General features: G+C 47.2%; 1 protein-coding gene across 4 annotated transcripts in view; it reads left to right on the forward strand.

Moving 5' to 3' along the window:
* Window positions 1-13,128, forward strand: part of FERMT2 (FERM domain containing kindlin 2) — a 931,620-nt gene extending 918,492 nt beyond the window's left edge. For all 4 annotated transcript variants that reach the window (XM_069637580.1, XM_069637578.1, XM_069637581.1 and 1 more), the window contains one exon: window positions 11,868-13,128. In XM_069637580.1, the coding sequence (XP_069493681.1) occupies window positions 11,868-12,041 (174 nt within the window). In that variant the 3' untranslated portion in view covers window positions 12,042-13,128. The remainder of the gene's footprint in view (window positions 1-11,867) is intronic.
* Window positions 13,129-18,886: the final 5,758 nt, after the last annotated feature.

Below are 18,886 nucleotides of genomic sequence, written 5' to 3' on the forward strand. Positions count from 1 at the left end.
TGAGGAAACCTTTCAAGCCTATAATTTGGTGATTTTGACCACCTCTCGTGGAAGACTGCCTTTCTAGTGGCAGTTACTTCAGGCAGGAGGATGAGTTGCAGATTCTTTCCGATCAGTGTCATTGTACAGTTTTGATATGATGGCATTTATAACGTGCCTATACACAAGTGTTTCAAGGCGCGACGAGGCGGGGGAGGGGAAGACAGTGGAAGACAGACAACAATCCTACTAGGCCAGGTGTCATTCAGATCGCGCAAGTGCGAGGGTAGGGGGAAAGGGAAGAAGTGCCAGGGGAAGGGAAAGGGGAAAAGTGCAGTACATGGGAAAGAAGAATAAATAACGGCCTGAATGTGGCAAGGTAAGAGCAGACATAAGTGCTGGTAAGGGACTGATGCGATACAGAACCAGTCCCCAAGGGCAGGGGGCTGCCAGGGAGGCAGGGCAGGTGAACAAAAGGCGGGACCTGGCCCCAAGATCAGAAAGCATGGCCAGGTAACCAGTGCCGAATCGGCAGGGAATATCAGCAGGGGAGAGAGGCAGAGAAAGCAGAAGCAAAGAGGAAGGTTCTGAGGTTCTTCCGGAACCGGAGATGGTTCTTAAGTTTCTGGGAGGCAGGAAGGCTGTTCCAGAGGGAGGCCCCAGCCGAGGAGAGAGATCGACCACCAACTCGTTGCTTGGGAAAGCGGCTGACCCTAAGGGAGTTGGAGGCAGATGAGCGAAGAGCCCGAGAAGGAAGGTATTTAGGAAGAGAGAGTTGAAGGTAATGCAGTCCCAGGCCCCAGAATGCCTTGTGGATAATGCAGAGGGTTTTGAACTTGATCCTTGCAGCCACTGGGAGCCAGTGCAGAGATTTCAGTCCTGGAGAGATACGATCCCTGGGCTTGAGGCCAAGGACAAGTCTCGCAGTCCTGTTTTGGATAAGTTGCAGAGAGCTGAGAGTAGAGGCAGGCAGATTTAGATAGAGGCTGTTGCAATAGTCCAGCTTAGAGAGAACCAGAGCTCTGGAGACGGTGAGCTTCTAGGGGAAGGAGAGGAGAGGAATAATACCTCTGAGGAGGTGCAGCTGGTAGTGTGACTTCTTAGAGACGTTGGAGATGTGAGGAGAGGAGAGTGTGGAGTCGAAGATGACCCCAAGGTGGTTAGCCTTGCAGGTGGGACCAGGAAGAGGGCCAAGGGAGGCCGGCCAGAGAGTTGAAGGGAAGGAGGGAGAGGGGGTGCTGATGAGTAGAATCTCGGTCTTACTGGCATTAAGGCATAGGTTGTTGGTGGCACACCACGCCTGGATAGCAGACAGAGATGAGGGAAGGAGAGGAGGAGGCCGAGGGTAGCCTGAAAATGAGCTAGGTATCATCCGCATAGCACTGAAAATTGGTGCAGAGAGCGGCGATGCGGTGGACAAGGAGTGCCAGGTATTGGTTGAACAGCCAAGGAGAGAGGTTGGAACCCTGGGGATGCCACAGGTAGAGAAAAAGATATGAGAGGAAGGACCCAAATTGGACCTGGGAGTGTCGGTCGGTGAGTAAAGAAGTCAGCCACGCCAGAGCCTGTCCAGTGATACCCAGGTTATCACGGAGACAGTTGAGCAGGATGGCGTGGTTGACGGTGTCAAAGGCAGAAGAGAGATCAAGCAAGATAAGGACACACAGGGTGTTGGAGTCAAGGTTAGCACGGATGTTCAGGAGAGCAGTTTCCGTGCTTCTGGCAGCCCTGAGGCCAGACTGATGGTCATGAAGACAACCAACAGATTCGGTGTGGAGATTAAGATGGGAGATGGCTTTTTTCTCCAGGAGATTGCCCAGGAAGGGAGTGATGGAGATTGGGCGATAGCCGGGCAGGAGGGGTCAGCAGAGTGTTTCTTAAGAAGAGTGTGCACAAGGGAGTGCTTCAGAGGGGATGGGAAGACTCCAGTGGCGAATTAGTGATTACAGAAATCAGCCAGGGCAGGAGCCAGGGAGTCGATGTGGTCCTTGATAGTTTTGGAGGAACAGGGGTGAACCTGTTTTGACGAGACTTTCATAGATCGGACTTGTCGAGAAACCTTGTCTGCAGAAAAAAGGGGAAAGGAAGAGAGGGAGGGAAGGGGGTTGGCAGCAGAGGGGCCAGACGAAGAGCAGGGGATAGAGGGAGGGAGTTGACAGGAGTAGAGTGGGGACAGGATGTCCTGAGTTTTGGAAGTGAAGTGAGAAGCCAGTGCCGTGCAGAGGGCCTGGGACGGGACAGGAGAGGTAGAGACTGCAGCAGGGTTTGCCAGTTTCTTGCAGATTTTAGAGTTCAGCCGAGTTGTTAGATGCCGCAGAGATCTGGGCTTGGATATGGGCTCTCTTCTTGGTGAGGGTGGAGAGCCGGTACTGCCGTTGCAGCAGGCGGCAGGCCAGTTTTTCAGAGGATGAACATTGAAGCATGCCATTTCCTCTTTTGCATGCAAAAAGTGTAGTCCTAAGGACAGCGTTATGCTTCATTCTGAAAGACCTGTCTTCCATTTTAATAATGAGATGTACTTGCCTGTTTTTATTGACCACGAATTTCCCGAGGAGCATAGGCTGTGCATAATTTGGATATTGCCAGGACTTTTGCATTGCTTATTTTGTCTGGACAAGACCTTTTTTGCTGGTCAGAGAACTGTTTGGTTACAGTGGTATTTCTCAACTCAAGGTGGCCATGGCCTGCATTGCTAGGAGGATTTCGAGAGCATACACTTTGCATGGTCTTCCTGTTCTCGAGAATATGTATATGCTAATTCCACGGGAATCAAAGGCAGCATTAGTAGCTTTCCATAGACATGTACCCATTTCTGAGATCTGTCTGGGCCACTTGGCAACTCCCCATTTCATCGTTAAGCACTATTCCTTGGATGTTTCCTCCAGGCGAGATGTTACTTTTGTTTAGGTGGTACTGTGTAACCTATTCTCTTAAAGCCACCTGACAAATACTGCACCTTCTCCCAGTACATTTTTTGAAGTTTAGTCTGTCTAAAAATGTTGAGAACGAGGGGGAGAGCCAGTGCACGAAAGAACCAGAAATGGCCTGATTCAGGTAATTCTAGCCAAGGCTCTCCCTTATTTACAACTCCAACCCAGCTGTCCCATTGCATGTGGCAGGGTTACTTACAGTATTGTGTGGCTTTAAAACAAATTGAACTGGCAAATGGGTCACATGTGCTGGTTATTTTGAGGAGATTAGTTCCCATTACACTTGATGCAGCATTTCCGGTGCAGTTTTCTGGCCTTTCCAGCGTAGCCTGCTGCAGGAACAAGCTTCCCAGCCAGCTATGGAGGAGGAGGAGGAGGAGGGGTCACAGACTAGACTAAGAGCATCTGAATCACCACTAAGGTATTTTTTGTTTTTCACTATTCTTGGCGTTTAAGCCCCAGAGAATGTCTGTCACTCTTTGGTGCAAGATCACTTGAGTCACAAAATATCAATTGCCATTATCAGGAGTCTTGGCTTTGCGCACATCAAAGCAAATGGGTTGTTCAATAACTATTAAGATTAGTGCCGGATTCCCTTTGTCAGATGCCAGCAAACCCTTGCACTGTTGCCGAATGAGGAGCCCTACAGTTAAGATTTTCTGAAGTAATGATCTCCACTGCCAGGTATCACAAACTCATCCCACTGGCACTAATGCAGAGCTATGCAAAAATCCTCAAACGTGTAGGAGAGCAAAGCTCAGTGGCTGTAAGAACTCTTTGCATGAGAGAAGTTTGTGATCTGCACTTATGCTGTCCTTAATCTAGAAATATTCTTCTAATGCTTGATGCCTTTACAGCGTAAGTGCATACAGAGTACGCCCATTAGCTATGCAATCATTTTCTGCACACCCTCATTAGCAAGGAAAATAAACGGTTGCCTTTTTGGGTATATGCAATAGCGTAAAACATTTATAGACTCCTTCTTAGCCTGGTTAGTTTAGGATATACACCCACACGCCTTGAACCAAGAAGTGTTCTTGGCTGTCAACTACTGATCCTTAGCTCGCCTGCTTGCCCTCATCTGTCAATTTATTTCGTTTTTTGTTGGAGCTCAGCTTTTGTGGAAGGGTTTTTCCTTTCTTTCCTAAATCTGCCTTGCCTGGTCCTTTGACATTTGCGACAAAGTCCCCTGCCTGTCCATGGGGGTGGTGTATAACAGTGAATATGGTGGCTGCGTATTGTTGCCAATTATGTGATATTGTCTAGAGGGGGTAGACTGGGGATACACGCCTCCTCCCGGTCCTGCCCCATGATCAAGGCAGAAGACTGCTATGCATGTTGCATACTTAATTGCTTTTCGAGATGCTCTGGTGCTGTGAATGAGCCAATGTAATAATGGCCCTGTTAGGCTATTGTCGTCTTTTGTAGCAGCCTACGTGGAGACAACATTTGATAGTCTTACTGACATTCTGGAAGCTAGAGACGGCAATACAGTGGTATTTAGGGTCCAGCGAACATGGCCTCTGTGGGGCAAGGCAAACTTTTGTGAGGGTGGTCTGCTCGGCAGTGTCCTGAATGCCTGTATTAACATCCAAGATGGCAACCGAGTCTGAAATCTGATGAGTCCTCATTATTGTGCACTGCAAAAGAGTTGCATTACAAGTGTGTGTAGCCGGACCGGAAAATCACTGCTCCGTTCCCATCATAGCTGTAAGTATACAAGTCTTCCCACCCCTTACTAGCATGGCCCAATTGGAGGGGTCTGGCCCATATAAAAGGTGCAGGCAGTTGGCACAGGTGTGGATGTAAGGCGTTGGCAAGCAGGTTGCAGGGGTTGTTTTAAAGAGAGGTGGCAGAAGAAAGGTGGAGACGGGAGACTAACAAAGTGGAGGAAGGATGCTGAGGCAAGGAGAAGGAAAGAGCAAGGGGTGGCAAGGATAGAAGTGACTAGGAAGCGGTAGAGGAAGTAGGTCGGGAATGAGAAAAGGGGGAGTGAGGCAAGAGAAAGATTAGAGGAGCAGGCAAGATCAATGGAGTGAACACCAAAGTAGAGGCAGGAGGAGGAGATGGAACATCGAGCAAAGGAAGGAGATGTTCAGAAGATGGTGAGAGGAGATACCAGGAGGAGGATGGAGAAGATATAGTGATGGGGTGGGGGAGATAGGAGGGGGTTGGAGACATCCTCTGCAGGAGGAAAGGTGACATGAGGTGAAGGTGGCAGGAGGGAGCAGGAAGAGGCTGAAAGATACTACATGGAGAGAATGAGGGAAGATCCGAGAGGGAGGAAGAGGATCAGGATAAGCTAACCTGAAATCCTAACCACAGAGAGCCTCTGGCAATTTTATGTAAAGGCACATGGCAAATTGTCCAAGCGGTGCAGGAGAGGTTCATTCAGCGCAAAACATGTGTGAGTAGCGAGAAATTAGAAGTCGAGCCTCTAAGTAAACCTAGCTACTCATACATCCCATCCCCTTTCCTCCATCCATGTGGGTATCCCCCAAGATGGGGACGGTACCAGAACCTTTGGCAGTGAACAATTGAGCTTCCCCTTTACATTTAATAGTGCGTGAAGCTCTGCCCTCCGGCGCCTCACCGAAGTCCCTTTTTACGAACGGACGGTGTCAATCTGGCAGCCATCGCAGAGATCTTTTTTGCTTTCCACATGCTCCACATTGATTTTTTTCTTAATTCAACTTCCCTTTCGGTGCCTCACCTCCCCCAGCGCATGTCGGCCGCAGGAGGATTCACAAGATATGCCACGTGCGACTGCTCATTCCCAGCCTCGGACGCCCATGCACTCTGCCTTAAGTGCTTGGGTCCCAACCACCGCTGGGACTCATGTGCGGCCTGCAGCGCTCTCGGTCACACAGCATTGAAGAATCTGTCGCGGTGGAGGGAGATCTTCCACACTTCTCTTCCTCGTCACCTTAAGGACTTCATCCCTGGGACCTCTCGTCAAGACAAGGTTGGAATTCTGTTCAGCACTGCTCCACAATGCAGAGTATCCTTCCCTGGGGTTCCCACGAATCAGGGTTCCTCACATTCAGGTTCCAGCAGGCCTGAGTCCTCTAAGGCTACCGGCTCCCAAGCCGAAGGGACCGGGGGCTCTTTGGGGCGGTCCGAGGGCAGACATGCGGCCTTAAAGGCTTCCCGGGTCCCAAGTGGAGTGGTCCAGGGACCCTACCAGGCTGTCCTCAGGACGACGATCAGGCTTATCCTCTTTTTCTACCGCAGGGGCTATGGGATTGTCGAGTGCCAACTCCAAGAGTTGTTCCTAGGCTAGATCTAGCACGTCCTACCGGCACAGGTGCCAAGGGCTCCCAGCCTACTGCCATCGTCCAGGGCGTTTCGACTACCGTCCATCCGAATGAGGGCTCAGCGCCTACTAGAGGGATCTCATAGGTCAACACCTCTGCTTTGGGTGCAAGTCCAAAGCTGTATCCTTCATGTCTGATGCCTCTCCTAGCTTAGGGCATGCCTCAAGACTTCAAAATGGCACAACGGCACAAGGCAGAGCCTGGCACAGGCTTCCGTTTTGGCTCTGGCTCAGGGCCTGCCAGTCCTTTCGCCCATCGAGTGGTCTCTGCAGGACGATTCCAGCCTCCTTCCCTCAGGAAGTGGCAGCAGATCCTATGGTGCAGGATTCTGGTCTCCTCGCCCAGATGAACAAGAAGTTGGACAGCAGGTTCAGGCTGACGCAGGCAGCCAATCCTCCTTGCCTCTCACCTGCAGCCCCATTCCTCTGTGGTGACCGTGGCCTCGCATTATTCTAAACCATAGTATTCCTCCACGGGAGCCACCTCAAGTTGCCTATCCAAGGAGAGGACAAGGTCCTTGAGTCCTTGGAAAAGCGCTGTTATTCATCTCTGGAGTGCATCGCAGGCAGACCAACATGAACGCCATTCTGGCTGCAGCTAACCAGAAGCTGTGGCGGGAGCTTGGGGATTTTGTGCCCGACCTCCCCTCAGACAAACAAGCCTCTTTCAAGGCCGGTCTAGCAGATACCCCGGCCATTGCGCAGGACCTCATGGAGTCTTCGGTCTCCCACATCGACTCAGCCAGCAGAGTGCTGTGCCTTGGGATCAAGAGGACGACGGCTTGGATGCATGCCACAAAGTTTTCATCTGACATGCATGAGCCGAGGACGTGTACCTTTTTTTTCCTTTGGCCACCATTGATGAATAAGAAAACTTCCTCCCAGACCGCCAAGTCCTTGGCCATCCTGGCAGCACAGGGTCTGAAATCCTTCCCTCAATCCCAGGGTAGGACTGAGTTCAAACCCTGAACGTTCACTGGCTTCAATGGGTTCAGGGATCGTGGAGCGCCTGACAGGTAATCCAGCAACAGCAGGAGATGTTGCATGGGTTTTTCTGCTTCCCCTCCTCTGCCCACGCTTCTGACGCCAAAAAGCAGTGGTGTCAGGGTCGGGGAACCGAGCTCTCCTCTGGGGGGGCAAATTGGCTCTGTTCCAGGACACCTGGAAGCGTCTTTTCAGTAACCTGTGGCTCCTATCTCTGGTCTCCATGGATGCAGCCTTCCACTTCCTCTACCTTACCCTCCTTCTCCGTCGGATCTGGTCCCCGGCTCTTTTACGGGAGAGCCGGTCTCTTTTTGAGATGCAGGCGATAGAACCGGTGCCTCTTGCAAACTGCGGCTTTGGTTACCATTCCAGGATTTTTTCAGTACCCACAAACAACCACGCTGGTCTGAGGGTAGTCCTGGACCTGTCATTTCTAAACCTGTCTTTACCGCTGAAATGCTTCAAGATGATTACACCCGTGCACATAGCAGAGTCTCTGTGTACATGGGACTGGATGTGTTCCCTGGACCTCAAGGATGCGTACCTCCATGTACCCATATATGGACTGCATCAGAGGTTTCTGCGGTGCACAGTTGCTGTACCACATTCAGTACAAGGTGCTGCCCTTCGGCTGAACTCGGCCCCTCATGTCTTCACGAAGTTGATGAACGCAGTGACTGGACTTCTCCGCTTGGAGGGCCATCATCTATACACTTAGTTGGAGGACTGGCTGGTGAGGGTAGAGTCACCCAAGAGACTGGAGGATATTATTCATCCGCTAGGGTTTTCCCTCAACTGGAGGAAGTCAGTTGTGCCCATGCCAGGATCTGGCCTTCCTAAGGGTATGTTGTAACACTACAGTTCATCGGGTGTTTCCTATGCCCGAGAGGCTTCTGCCTCTCCGCAAGGCAGTGGTGCACTTTCTGGCCAACACGTCCACCTTGGCATGGTGGTTCCAGCACATTCTGGGCCTGATAACCTCCTGCATGCTCACCGTACAGCACGCCCGCCTCAAGATGATGGACAATTGGGATCAGGTGAGATGGTCTCAATCGGACAGGATCGCTATACCACTGTCCCTTCTGCCTGACCCCTCACTGGTCGCTGATGGATTGCAATGTTTAAGTGGGAGTCCTCTTCACTTGACTGGAGCCTGCCCTGGTGGTGATCAGACTACTCTTTTGGGCTGGGGGCTACGCTGGAAGGCTGTGATCCATTGAGCATGGTCCAGGATGGAGGCCCTCCTATACATAAATGTGCTCGAGCTCTGGGCCTGGTCCTCAAGGCGTTTCTGCCCCTAATCAGGCCGTCAGTTCTGGTCAGGACAGACGATTCTACCACAATGTTTTACCTGAACAAGCAGGGCAACACCAGTTCCCCACCGCACCTCCCCCACCTCCTATTCATGGAGGCGATTTCGATCTGAGAATAGGCCCTGACAGAGGATTTGGATTGCAGCGGTCAACCTCCCGGGGGGCAGCAAAGCAGAAGTGGATTAGTTGAGTCGCTTGGGTTTCAACACCTATGTGTGGGAGTTGCAAAAAACTCCTTGTTGCCCCTGTTCCAGGTTGGGGGTCCAAAGACCTGGATTTGTTTTCATGACCTCAGAATGCCAAGTGCCCCCAATGTACCTAATGGCAAGATGGGGGTGAGGATCACTGGGAGATGCCTTTCAAATCTGTTGGCACGGCTGCATGTTATGCTTTCCGGCTCCCCCTCTGCTCCAGCGGACCCGCTGCAAGTTCCGGGCCTCTGTGGGTTGCAGCCTCATCCTGGTTGCCCCATTGGCCTTCGGCACCCTGGTTTTCGGATCTGCTACAGTTGTGCTGCCAGGATCTGGTCCATTTTCTGATAATTAGCAACGGGCTTCCTGATGCAGCAGGACGGGGGCAGTTGAACATCCAGACCCGGTCAAACTGGTTCTGGTGGCCTGGTTCATGATCAGCTGAGGCTTCAGCATGCTCAATTTTCAGATTACAACTGGGACATCATTCAGCAGGCCAGGAGGCCCTCGACTCTGTCCCAGTATAAGAACAACTGCACTAGGTTCTGCCATCGGGCTTGCAACAAGGGTCTTGACCCTGTCACCTACCCTCTGGACAACGTAATGGCCTTCCCAGCACACCTGGCTTGTTCTGGAGTGCAGGTGGATACTTGGCGCACTTATTTGGCAGCCATATGGGCTTACAAGAATTCCTCTGAGCATGTGTTTTCGGTAGCCAACCTGTGGTTAAGGCCCACCTTAAGGGGCGGTCTAGGCTTTTTCCTCTGGTGCATAGGAGGCATTCTCTCTGGCAATTCAATGTGGTTCTGGTGGCTTTGCAGAGCAAGCCTTTTGAGCCAGTGACTTCTGTGGACATCCGCTTGATGATGCAAAATAAATTCTTATTTGTGGCTCTCACCTCTACGCGCAGGGTTATTGAACTGCAGGCATTGTCCCCGTGTGATCCATTCACCATATTTCACGACGACGAGGTCCTTTTGCGCACTCATCTGAATTTCTTGCCCAAGGTGATCGCTCCATTTCATTTGAATCAAGAAATCTGCCTGCTGGTGTTCTTTCCGAACCCACAGTCAGAAGCAGAAAGGGCCCTGCATTCCTTGGACTTAGAGAGGGTCCTCAAGTTTTACCTATCTCAGACAAAATCCTTCAGTAAGTCTGAGACATTGTTTGTGACTTTTGGGGGCTCGTCTCCTGGCTCTCAGGCTTCCATCGCCTGTTAGATGATTCAAGCCATCTTGGAGGCTTACACAGCCATGGGCAATCCTGTTCCTGATGGGATTAATTCCCATGCAGTTAAAGCGAAGGCCAAGGCTGTCGCATTTCAGAGACCTGCTTCTTGGGATGTCATCAGCAAGGTGGCTCCCTCTATTGGCCTTCTGTAGACACTAGTCCCTGGACACCAGCTCAGGCACGTTTTAGAGTTTGGTCAGGCAGTTCTGAGGAACCTTTTTTGCTTCATCCTAGATATGGATGTCACAGCTCCACCCTATGTTCTTGTTTGGTGTAATCACCCACAAGGATGGAAGAAAGAGGACAGGACATATGCGTAATCTGAGTTACCGTAGTGACTAGTCCCCTTTCATCCATGCAGCCCATCCACCAACCCCCGCTAGTATGCCATGGGATAAAATGTACTAAGACTAGCCAGGTATCCAATTGTCTAATGTGGGGACTGAGGTGAGGTGTCGGGGTGGAGGGCCTCAGCGGTGCGCTCCCACGCCCGAAGTTGCACCCCTGCACTCTATACTAAATGTAAAGGGGAAGCTCAATTATTCGCTGCCAAAGGTTCCGGTATCGTCCCCATGTCGTGGGACGCCCACCAGGATGGAGCAAAGGGGACTAAGAACTGAGTACTCAGTTACTACGCTGAGTACCTATAATTTAGCAGGCACTTGTTGGAAGCCCTGGGCTTTTGCCAACCATTTTTCTCCCATAGCTTTTACCCTTGTTTGGGCATAGCAGACTATCACAAAATGGGCCCCAGGGCAGAGATACCTGCAACAAACATGAGAAGCTGAAGACCAGGGATAATTGACACAGGCGTTCAGAAAGGGCAGGGACATGTGAAACCCTCAGAACTGTGAGTGACTGAATTGACCTTCTACATTGAGGAAGAAACCTGGATTGAGTTTTACAAGATAAGTCCTTAACTGTTAAACCCATGGATAAGCCACCATGCAGTTGGTCAAGTGTTACGCTCTAGTGATCTAGTTTGGCCCAAATCTGTAAATAGCCATAATGAACCCTTTGTTGAAATGACTGTCTGTTGCATGTTGGCAAGTAAGATGTAGCTGTTCTTTAATCCAAAATATGCAGTTATTTTGATGCATAGGTTTACCTACATATAATTTCCTAAGGTGCCATCATACAAACTGCAATTAGTCTAATTGACATTTAGAGTGTTTCTCCACTGATCGATCATTCATTGAGGAAATTCAACCTAGGAAGACATAATTTCTACCAGGAAGGGAATATGTTTTGGAAAATATCAAGAAGTGATCTAGACAAACCTGTTTGGTGGAGGTAGCTGCTTCTGCTACCTTAAATTATGTTACGACTGATTTTGTTGTGTATGCTCCACTACAAGAAACATGTGAATCGTTGTCTTGGTTTTTGTCGTCACCACTTTGTATCTGTACTTATCGATTTTTACGGAGCTGTTTGTTCCCTTAGGATGCTATATAAAATGTACCTTTCACCACAGTTCCTCCCCCTCTCAGTGAATCCTGCCTTTGGAATATTCAGATGAAATATATATGGACTCTATAATGAATGAGATTAGATTTCGGAGGTCTTTTTTGATAGAGGACATCACAGCCTCACCATACTGTCCTTGGCTACATTCAGCAACGTTGACTGCTTACAGTTCTAGAAAAGAGGGCTGTTGCCAGGAAGATAGGATTTATCGTTGAACATTGACTGGATTTACAAAATACTATGTTTTCAAAGTAAGGTTAGCTGTTAGTTATTGAATTTACTGATTTGACAAGAAGGAAATAAAGAAAAGATTGGTTGTAAAACGTGTCTTTGAAAAACATGGCAACAGAATGATTAACTGTTTTATTATGCGGATTATATTGAAGAAAAGCAGTGCATCAAGTCATACATGATAGTTCAGATGTATGTTTTTCCATCATATTTATTTCTTCCCTAGGTCACCGTGGAATTTGCTGATGAAATGAGACTGTCTTTCATCTGCACAGAGGTGGATTGCAAAGTGGTACATGAATTCATTGGCGGCTACATTTTCTTGTCAACGCGCGCTAAAGACCAGAATGAAAGCTTAGACGAAGAGATGTTTTACAAACTGACAAGTGGGTGGCTGTAAGCTGCAACCTTGTCAATGTTCCATTTTACATTATTTTTGGAAATTTGCTGCTTAATGTTGTAAGCTTGACCTATGTTGTTATGGAAAATTGACTTAACTAAATCTGTTAACTTTATACAGTCTGTACAGTATGTGCACTAATAAGCACTTCGTTTAAAATGCTATCATGAGATGTGGCGGGTTCTGCCTACAACCCATCAAAAGCACCAATGCAACAGCCACATTAAGAATAAGTATGTTCTCTTAAGCTAGCTAAATCCTAAGCGATCCAAGCCATTTGTTATAACTTTTCAGGGCTTTATCTACAGTTTATCATGTTTTAAGGCATGTTTTTTATATAAATGTTGTAAATTTGACCTTGTGTTTTGAAGCCTTTTTCTTGCCTTTCACAGCCTTGCGCTACTTAAATCAGACAGCCACAGATGCCTGCAAGTTAGACCACATAGTGTTCTAAGATATCGCTTTGCATAAGGATATTTTATTGATTTGTGGTCAACATTGTTTTCATTACAGTATCAATTAAGTTTTTCTTTCTTTACACCATATAGTATTAAACATTTTAGTATTCACCAGCATAACCTTGTCCTCCTCGGATATGCAATTTAGGTGTTTAACGATGATGTACGTCTATGACATATACATGTTTGTAACTTTAATGTAAAAAAATACAACTTTTTATAAAATTGTACAGTTTTTTTAAAGTGCCTAACAATCCAGCTTTAATGTTACATGGATCAGATGTCTCGGCATCCGTTAACTTGCTCTTTCTAATTGTACACCTGTTTATTGAAGAAAATGCTGTTTCCTGTTCTGTCATCATTAATTGTTAACCTTTTGGCCTGTTTACCCATTTATTAAAGGAAAATGTTATCTAATAAAATATCTCCTCAAAATATTAGATATTATGTAATCGTTGTAATTGTAACACCGAATTGAGAAATTCCTAAATGAACACAATCCTGCAAAAGGCACTAAGGTTAGAGTGAAACCGCCAGACCTATCATGTTTCAAGGTGCTATCTGTGTACGGTTGTATTCTAGATTAAAGACTATAAATACATTTAATTTAAATAAAAGGAAACCCTTTATTTCTTTTTGTGTTGAGTAGTTCTCTCTAATCAAGAAGTATGCTATTCTGGCCCAATTTTATCATGTAAAATGTGCTTGAGTATATGCATGTCCACAGTTGGCATTCATCAGCAAAGTAATTGCTTGGATTAAATTGCTATTGCTGATCCTAATGCTTCTTCCCTTTACAGGTGTAATATTAGATTTGATCTCCTGTGGTCTGTATCTGTATCCCTAAAGTCCCTTTTCCTGCACATATTGACACCTGTTGCCTGCACTACTTGTATTGATTCCATGACCTGCACCTGCCCATCCCCCCCACCCTTGCCACTTCTCCCCTCCCTGCTCCTCTGCACTTGCATGATCGCCATGTCACTAGGCCTAGTAAGATCGTTGTTTTTTTCCTCCCTCTATTCCCCCTCCCTTGCCTCGTTCGCACCTTGAAACAATTGTGTTTAGGTGCGTTATAAGTGTCATATCATATCAAGACAGGCAAGTAGTAAGAGTAACAGGGTAAATACTTCAAACATTGACTGTTTGGCATATCAAGATTAATTTTAATCAGTTACATAGACATGCATGCAAGACTGCTGTATTTGAGACGAGAGAAGTTGCATATAATGTAACTAAATTTCCTTCTGGCTAGACAGTTTTGCTTCTTGAAGCTCCTTTATTGGGTGCAATAAAATAGGAAAAAGAAAGGGGTGTAACTTTGGTGATCTGAAGGTGGGAAGTAGCAGGGAGGTGGATGGTCTCAACTGTCTCTCTGTAGAAGAGGTCACTATAAAACATTAAGTAAGGACTGTATTGAACTCAAATTTTGTACCAACTTGCAGGTAAATTTGTTTGTTCACTAAAATCTTCTGCCTTGAATACAATATGAAGTCTTAAAGGTCTGTTTTCACATCATTGATTTAGGGTCAATATTTAGAATAAGCAATATTTCTACTTCTGTGTGGGTTTGTTAAAGCTTCTCCCGTGGGTCCTATGTAGACCTTTCCATCACGTGCCGCAACACAGACCCACCACTCCTCCAGTTGAAGGATCTCAAGCCTTAGTGCCTCAAGAAGAACGTTATCAGCTCTATGAACTCGGTCCAGGTCTTTTATTTGCCCTCAAATTCTACATTGTCTCCAGACAAAATGAAGTATAATTATTTTCTCCTATTTCTGTCTCAGAACTTTTTGAATAACTTACATTTGTTTTCTCCACACGATGAGGCAAATCCATCTAGTGGCCAGGATGAGGCCAGTCCATCTAGATATAGTCTATTTGGTCACAGTCCTGACTGCCCCCGAAACACCAGCAAAGCTTACAAAATGGCCATCATTTAAGAAGTCCCTCATTCTGAAACATAGCTGCGTATGTGATTAACTGGACTAACCCATCTATGTAGCCACCAAAAGGTTCTGTGTTCAACCTCATGGTCAGAGGTTTACTGGCCATTAGGTCCACTTGGACCCTCAGCTGAGGTCAAACAAATTAGTACTACTGGTTAGGTAACAATATACAGCTTTTGTTCAGCAGCAAGAGAACTCTGGGTGAAAAAGCATTTTACAAATACACATTTAGGTTATGTAGTAACTCTGGGCTGTCTCCCTGTGGAGGAGGACCAAAAGATGAATCTGAGAAAGAAGAGTGCCACAACCTTTTGGAGGAAGGACGCCATTATCCTCAAATTGACCTTGTTGAAGAAAGTGGGCTAAGGCTTTACAGAAAGGTCCTGGAGCTCACACTTGCATATCTAGTTAAAGGTGATAGCAATCAGGAAACGGTTAAGGGTGAAAAAACACAGTGGGCATGAATGCAAAGGAATCAATAAGTTTAAAGAGCAAGATTTCAAAAACCCATGCAAGATATACAAACCGGTGTAGTTGAAACATGTTTAACCTTCTTTAAATACAATCAAGTGGGGATTGCAAAGAAGAAACACAACCTCTTAAATCCCCAAACAGCAGACATAGACCCTTTCACAGTTCCAATCTGAAGGCCCTTCAGGGACATGGAGAGGGGACAATTGAGCATAAATAAGATGGAACTAGGCAAGCAATCCAGACCTTTATCCTTATCCTGGCACAAAGTGGAAAAAGTAACTGAGAAACTTCATAGATGGTTGCCCTGCTAAAAGGAGTACATTTATGATACAATATATAAATCTCACTTAGCGTGCAACCTCCAAGCAGCCACGCAGGAAGGTTGAGATGGAGGACTCAATCCTCCAACACGGAGCACACAAATTGAATGAGAGGAAGCAGAGCTAACAAATCAACATATCCAGAACCTCCCAGTACCATGTGCTCCTGGCCCCTTCTGAAGTGATCAGGAGAGTGGTTCCAAACATCCTACGTCTCCTTAGAACAAGCAGGATGACAGAAATTGGAAGAAAAGCATATAGGAGATCAGTGTTGCTCTGCCTTCAGCTGGACAGTTTTGCTGCTTAATTACCCTCATTTCTGATTGAGACTGGAAGCAAAGAGGCCCACTTGGGTATTACCATAATGAAGTGATCTGTATCACCCTTAACTCTTCCCTCCACCCCTAGGGTAGTGTCCATGACCCCCCCATAAGGGGCTGTGGTAGGGGTAGGAAAAGCATGCACCGGGAGCAGATTAGGAGGGACAAAGGCAGAATGAGAGGAAGGTCTTGAGGTGCTTCCGCAACCGAAGATGGTTTTCCTCAAGTTTCACAGTGGCAGGGAGGCTGTTCGAGAGGGAGGTGCCAGCCGAGGACAAAGATCTACCCCCAGCTCGCTTCTTAAAGAAGCAACTGACCCTAGGGGAGTTGGAGGTAGAGGAGCGAAGAGCTCGGAGGGAAGGTATTTACGAAGGGACAGCTGAAGGTATATTGGACCCAGGCTCCAGAATGCCTTGTGGACAATGCAAAGGATTTTGAATTTAATCCTTGCAGCCACTGGGAGCCAGTGGAGGGATTTCAGGACTGGAGAGCTACAATCCCAGGTCTTGAGGCCAAGGGCAAGTCTTGCAGTCCTGTTCTGGATAAGTTGCAAAGGGCGGAGAGTAGAAGCAAGTAGATTTAGAAAGAGACTGTTACAATAGTAAAACCTAGAGCAAACCAGGGCTAGAGAGACAGTGAGTTTCTGGCGGAAGGAGAGGGAAGGCAGAATACCTTTAAGGAGGTGCAGTAGGAAATTTGACTTTTTGAGACCTCACCGATCTGGGCAGAGAAAGAAAGCATGGAGTCAAAGATGACCCTGAGGGTTCTTAGCCTCGCATGTGGGGGTAAAAGGGCGAAGGGAGGCCTGCCAGAGAGAGAGGAAAGGAGGGTGAGGGTGTGCCAATGAGGAGAATCTCAGTCTTGCTGGCATTCAGGCAGAGATCGTTGGTGGCACACCAATCCTGAATGGCAGATAGGCAATCAGAGATGAGAGAAGGAGAGGAGGTGGCCGAGTGAAGGCTGAAAATGAGATGTCTCGTCAGCATAGCACTGAAAGTGGGAACAGAAAATGGTGATGCGATGAGCGATAGTTGCCAGGTATTGGTTAAACAGCCAGGGTGAGAGGTTCGAACCCTGGGGAGCACCACAGGTAGACGGGCGATAGGTGAAGGGAAGGACCCAAGTTGAACCTGGGAGGATCGATCAGAGAGTAAAGAGGTCAGCCAGGTCAGAGCCTGATCAGTAATACCCAGGTTTTTACGTAGACAGTTGAGCAGGATTGTATGGTTGACTATGTCGAAGGCAGAAGAGCGATCAAGTAGGATGAGGACAGAGGGGATTTTAGAGTCCAGTTGGAGAGCAGATCTTCACAGAAGTTCAGGAGAGCAGTTTCCGTGCTTCTGGCAGTTCTGAAGTCAGATTGATACTTGTCACTCGGTAATGAACACTCAATGAATGCTTCTTACACTCTCATGTAAAATAAATCTTTTAATTATGAGAAATTGATGATAAAGAAACATTGCCATTGTCATTGCTATAGACTAAGTCTCATCAACCTTCTCCAAGAAATCCTAGTCTCCTTAAAAACCAACTACCTGCCTCACCAAATCATAAGCAATCTGAGACACATCCGCTTCAATTAATAGCTACATTCCTTTCTCAATGCAAAATAAATGGACAAAAGAAAATACCCCCCACTCGTTCACTGTAGAGGATAGAGAGATGAGGGCTGGACAGGATTAGATGCCTGATAAAATCCACAATTCAAGCAAAAATTGAAAAAATGAAATAAATTGGAATACATTCCAAAAATCTACCTATTCCTGCACTATGACCTTTTCATCAAAAATGCACCAAAATAGGATAAAATGCTTCAGAAAGAATCGAATGTCCATTGTACTTCATGGTGCCAGTTTATAGCCAGTCCAGAATAGCATGTCTGCTCTTAGCCTGTGAGCTGAAGTGCCTTGGGAGGAGAAAGCAAAGATCATTCCCCAAGCAGATCAAAAAGAATTCCAGTACTGCTAAAATAAAGTTTAAAAATAGCCGGAATTCAGATTGGGGCTTCAAAAATCCAGTAACAGAATTAGGAAGCAGCGGACCCCCCGCTCCCCAATCTGGAAAGCCTCACTGCTCTTGCACTCCTTCCAGTCATCTGCCTCCCGGTCTGCCGCCCAAACCGCTGTGTGCAGGGGCTGAACTTACTCTATTTGTACTTTTTTTGGGCCGTCCCGATTCCACGCTTTCAGCCACCAAACTTGGTCCAGCACTGAAAATTGTTCTAAACAAAAATAGAGGACACAAGCATCATTCGCCACTAGCCATTTTTCCAACAAAAGCATTCAGTGGACCGCACTTTTCTTGTGTAAATTAGCCAAGGACAGCTTTCTTAATTCAGCACTAGGCATTTTTTCATTAAAAGTTTCAGCTGACTACAGAAGCCGGTTTAAAACTACAGAAAGGACTTCCAGTTTGCAGTGTTTGCTGTTATCTGTTTTGTACCCGAGTCAAGGCTGTTGGACCGCAGCCCGGCTATTGGAAAAAAATCTTATTGCACCGTACATTAATACTGCAACATGCAAAAGAAAATATCGCAGCGTCCCTTCTGGCTCATCCAGGCACAATGGGTCTCGAAGGTACTGGCACTGAAGCCAGTGGGGCCTGGAAAAATAGATCTAGCATCTTTAGTCTCAAGGTCTCCCATTCCTCAGGGTGGAGGATTGGGCAAGCATCTGTACCTGCAGGGCCGTATCCTGAAAGGGGTCCCTCTGTCTGTGCTTCGTCGTCTTCAAAGACAAAGAATGGTGTTTGGAAGAGCTACTCAGGCAGGGGGCGGGGGAGTGGGGTCAGGACTCTTTATGGTGCTGCTGTTTTTCCCTCCGGGCCAAAGACCGGTCTTCTCTCTGACCATTGCGCGCCCAGCGACTTAGGAGTCCTCTTGTCCTTGTGACAAATTTGAAAAGCTTTGCATCGCACTCCTGCAAGGCATTTAGATGCAATGACTGGCATGATCTGCAATCCTGCAGATACAGTGCCTCCACTATGGAGTAAAGCTAAATCCTGTAAGGATCAGAGACAGACATGTCTGTATCCCACAGAGACCTAATCACAGTGTAGCATGACACAGAAGGTGAGTATTATGATGGTGCTCCAGAAGCGTACTGTGGTCTGTTAGTGTGGCCTCTCAATATATAATGGCCCCAACATGTCTGGCACAATCGCTGTAAAGACATTGAATGGAGCCGCACTGCGCCCCCTGTTGGTGATAAGGTTTTCGATGGACAGTTGTGCTGGAGAAAGAATATCCTAGTTGAGGAATCTGTAGGAGGAAGGAATACATTGGAATGTCAATTACTGTAGTGTTTAGGGAATAGCCAATTTGAT

The sequence above is a fragment of the Ambystoma mexicanum genome, chromosome 14 (assembly GCF_040938575.1).
Source record: "Ambystoma mexicanum isolate Mex_15411 chromosome 14, UKY_AmexF1_1, whole genome shotgun sequence".
NCBI classification, from domain to species: Eukaryota; Metazoa; Chordata; class Amphibia; order Caudata; family Ambystomatidae; genus Ambystoma; species Ambystoma mexicanum.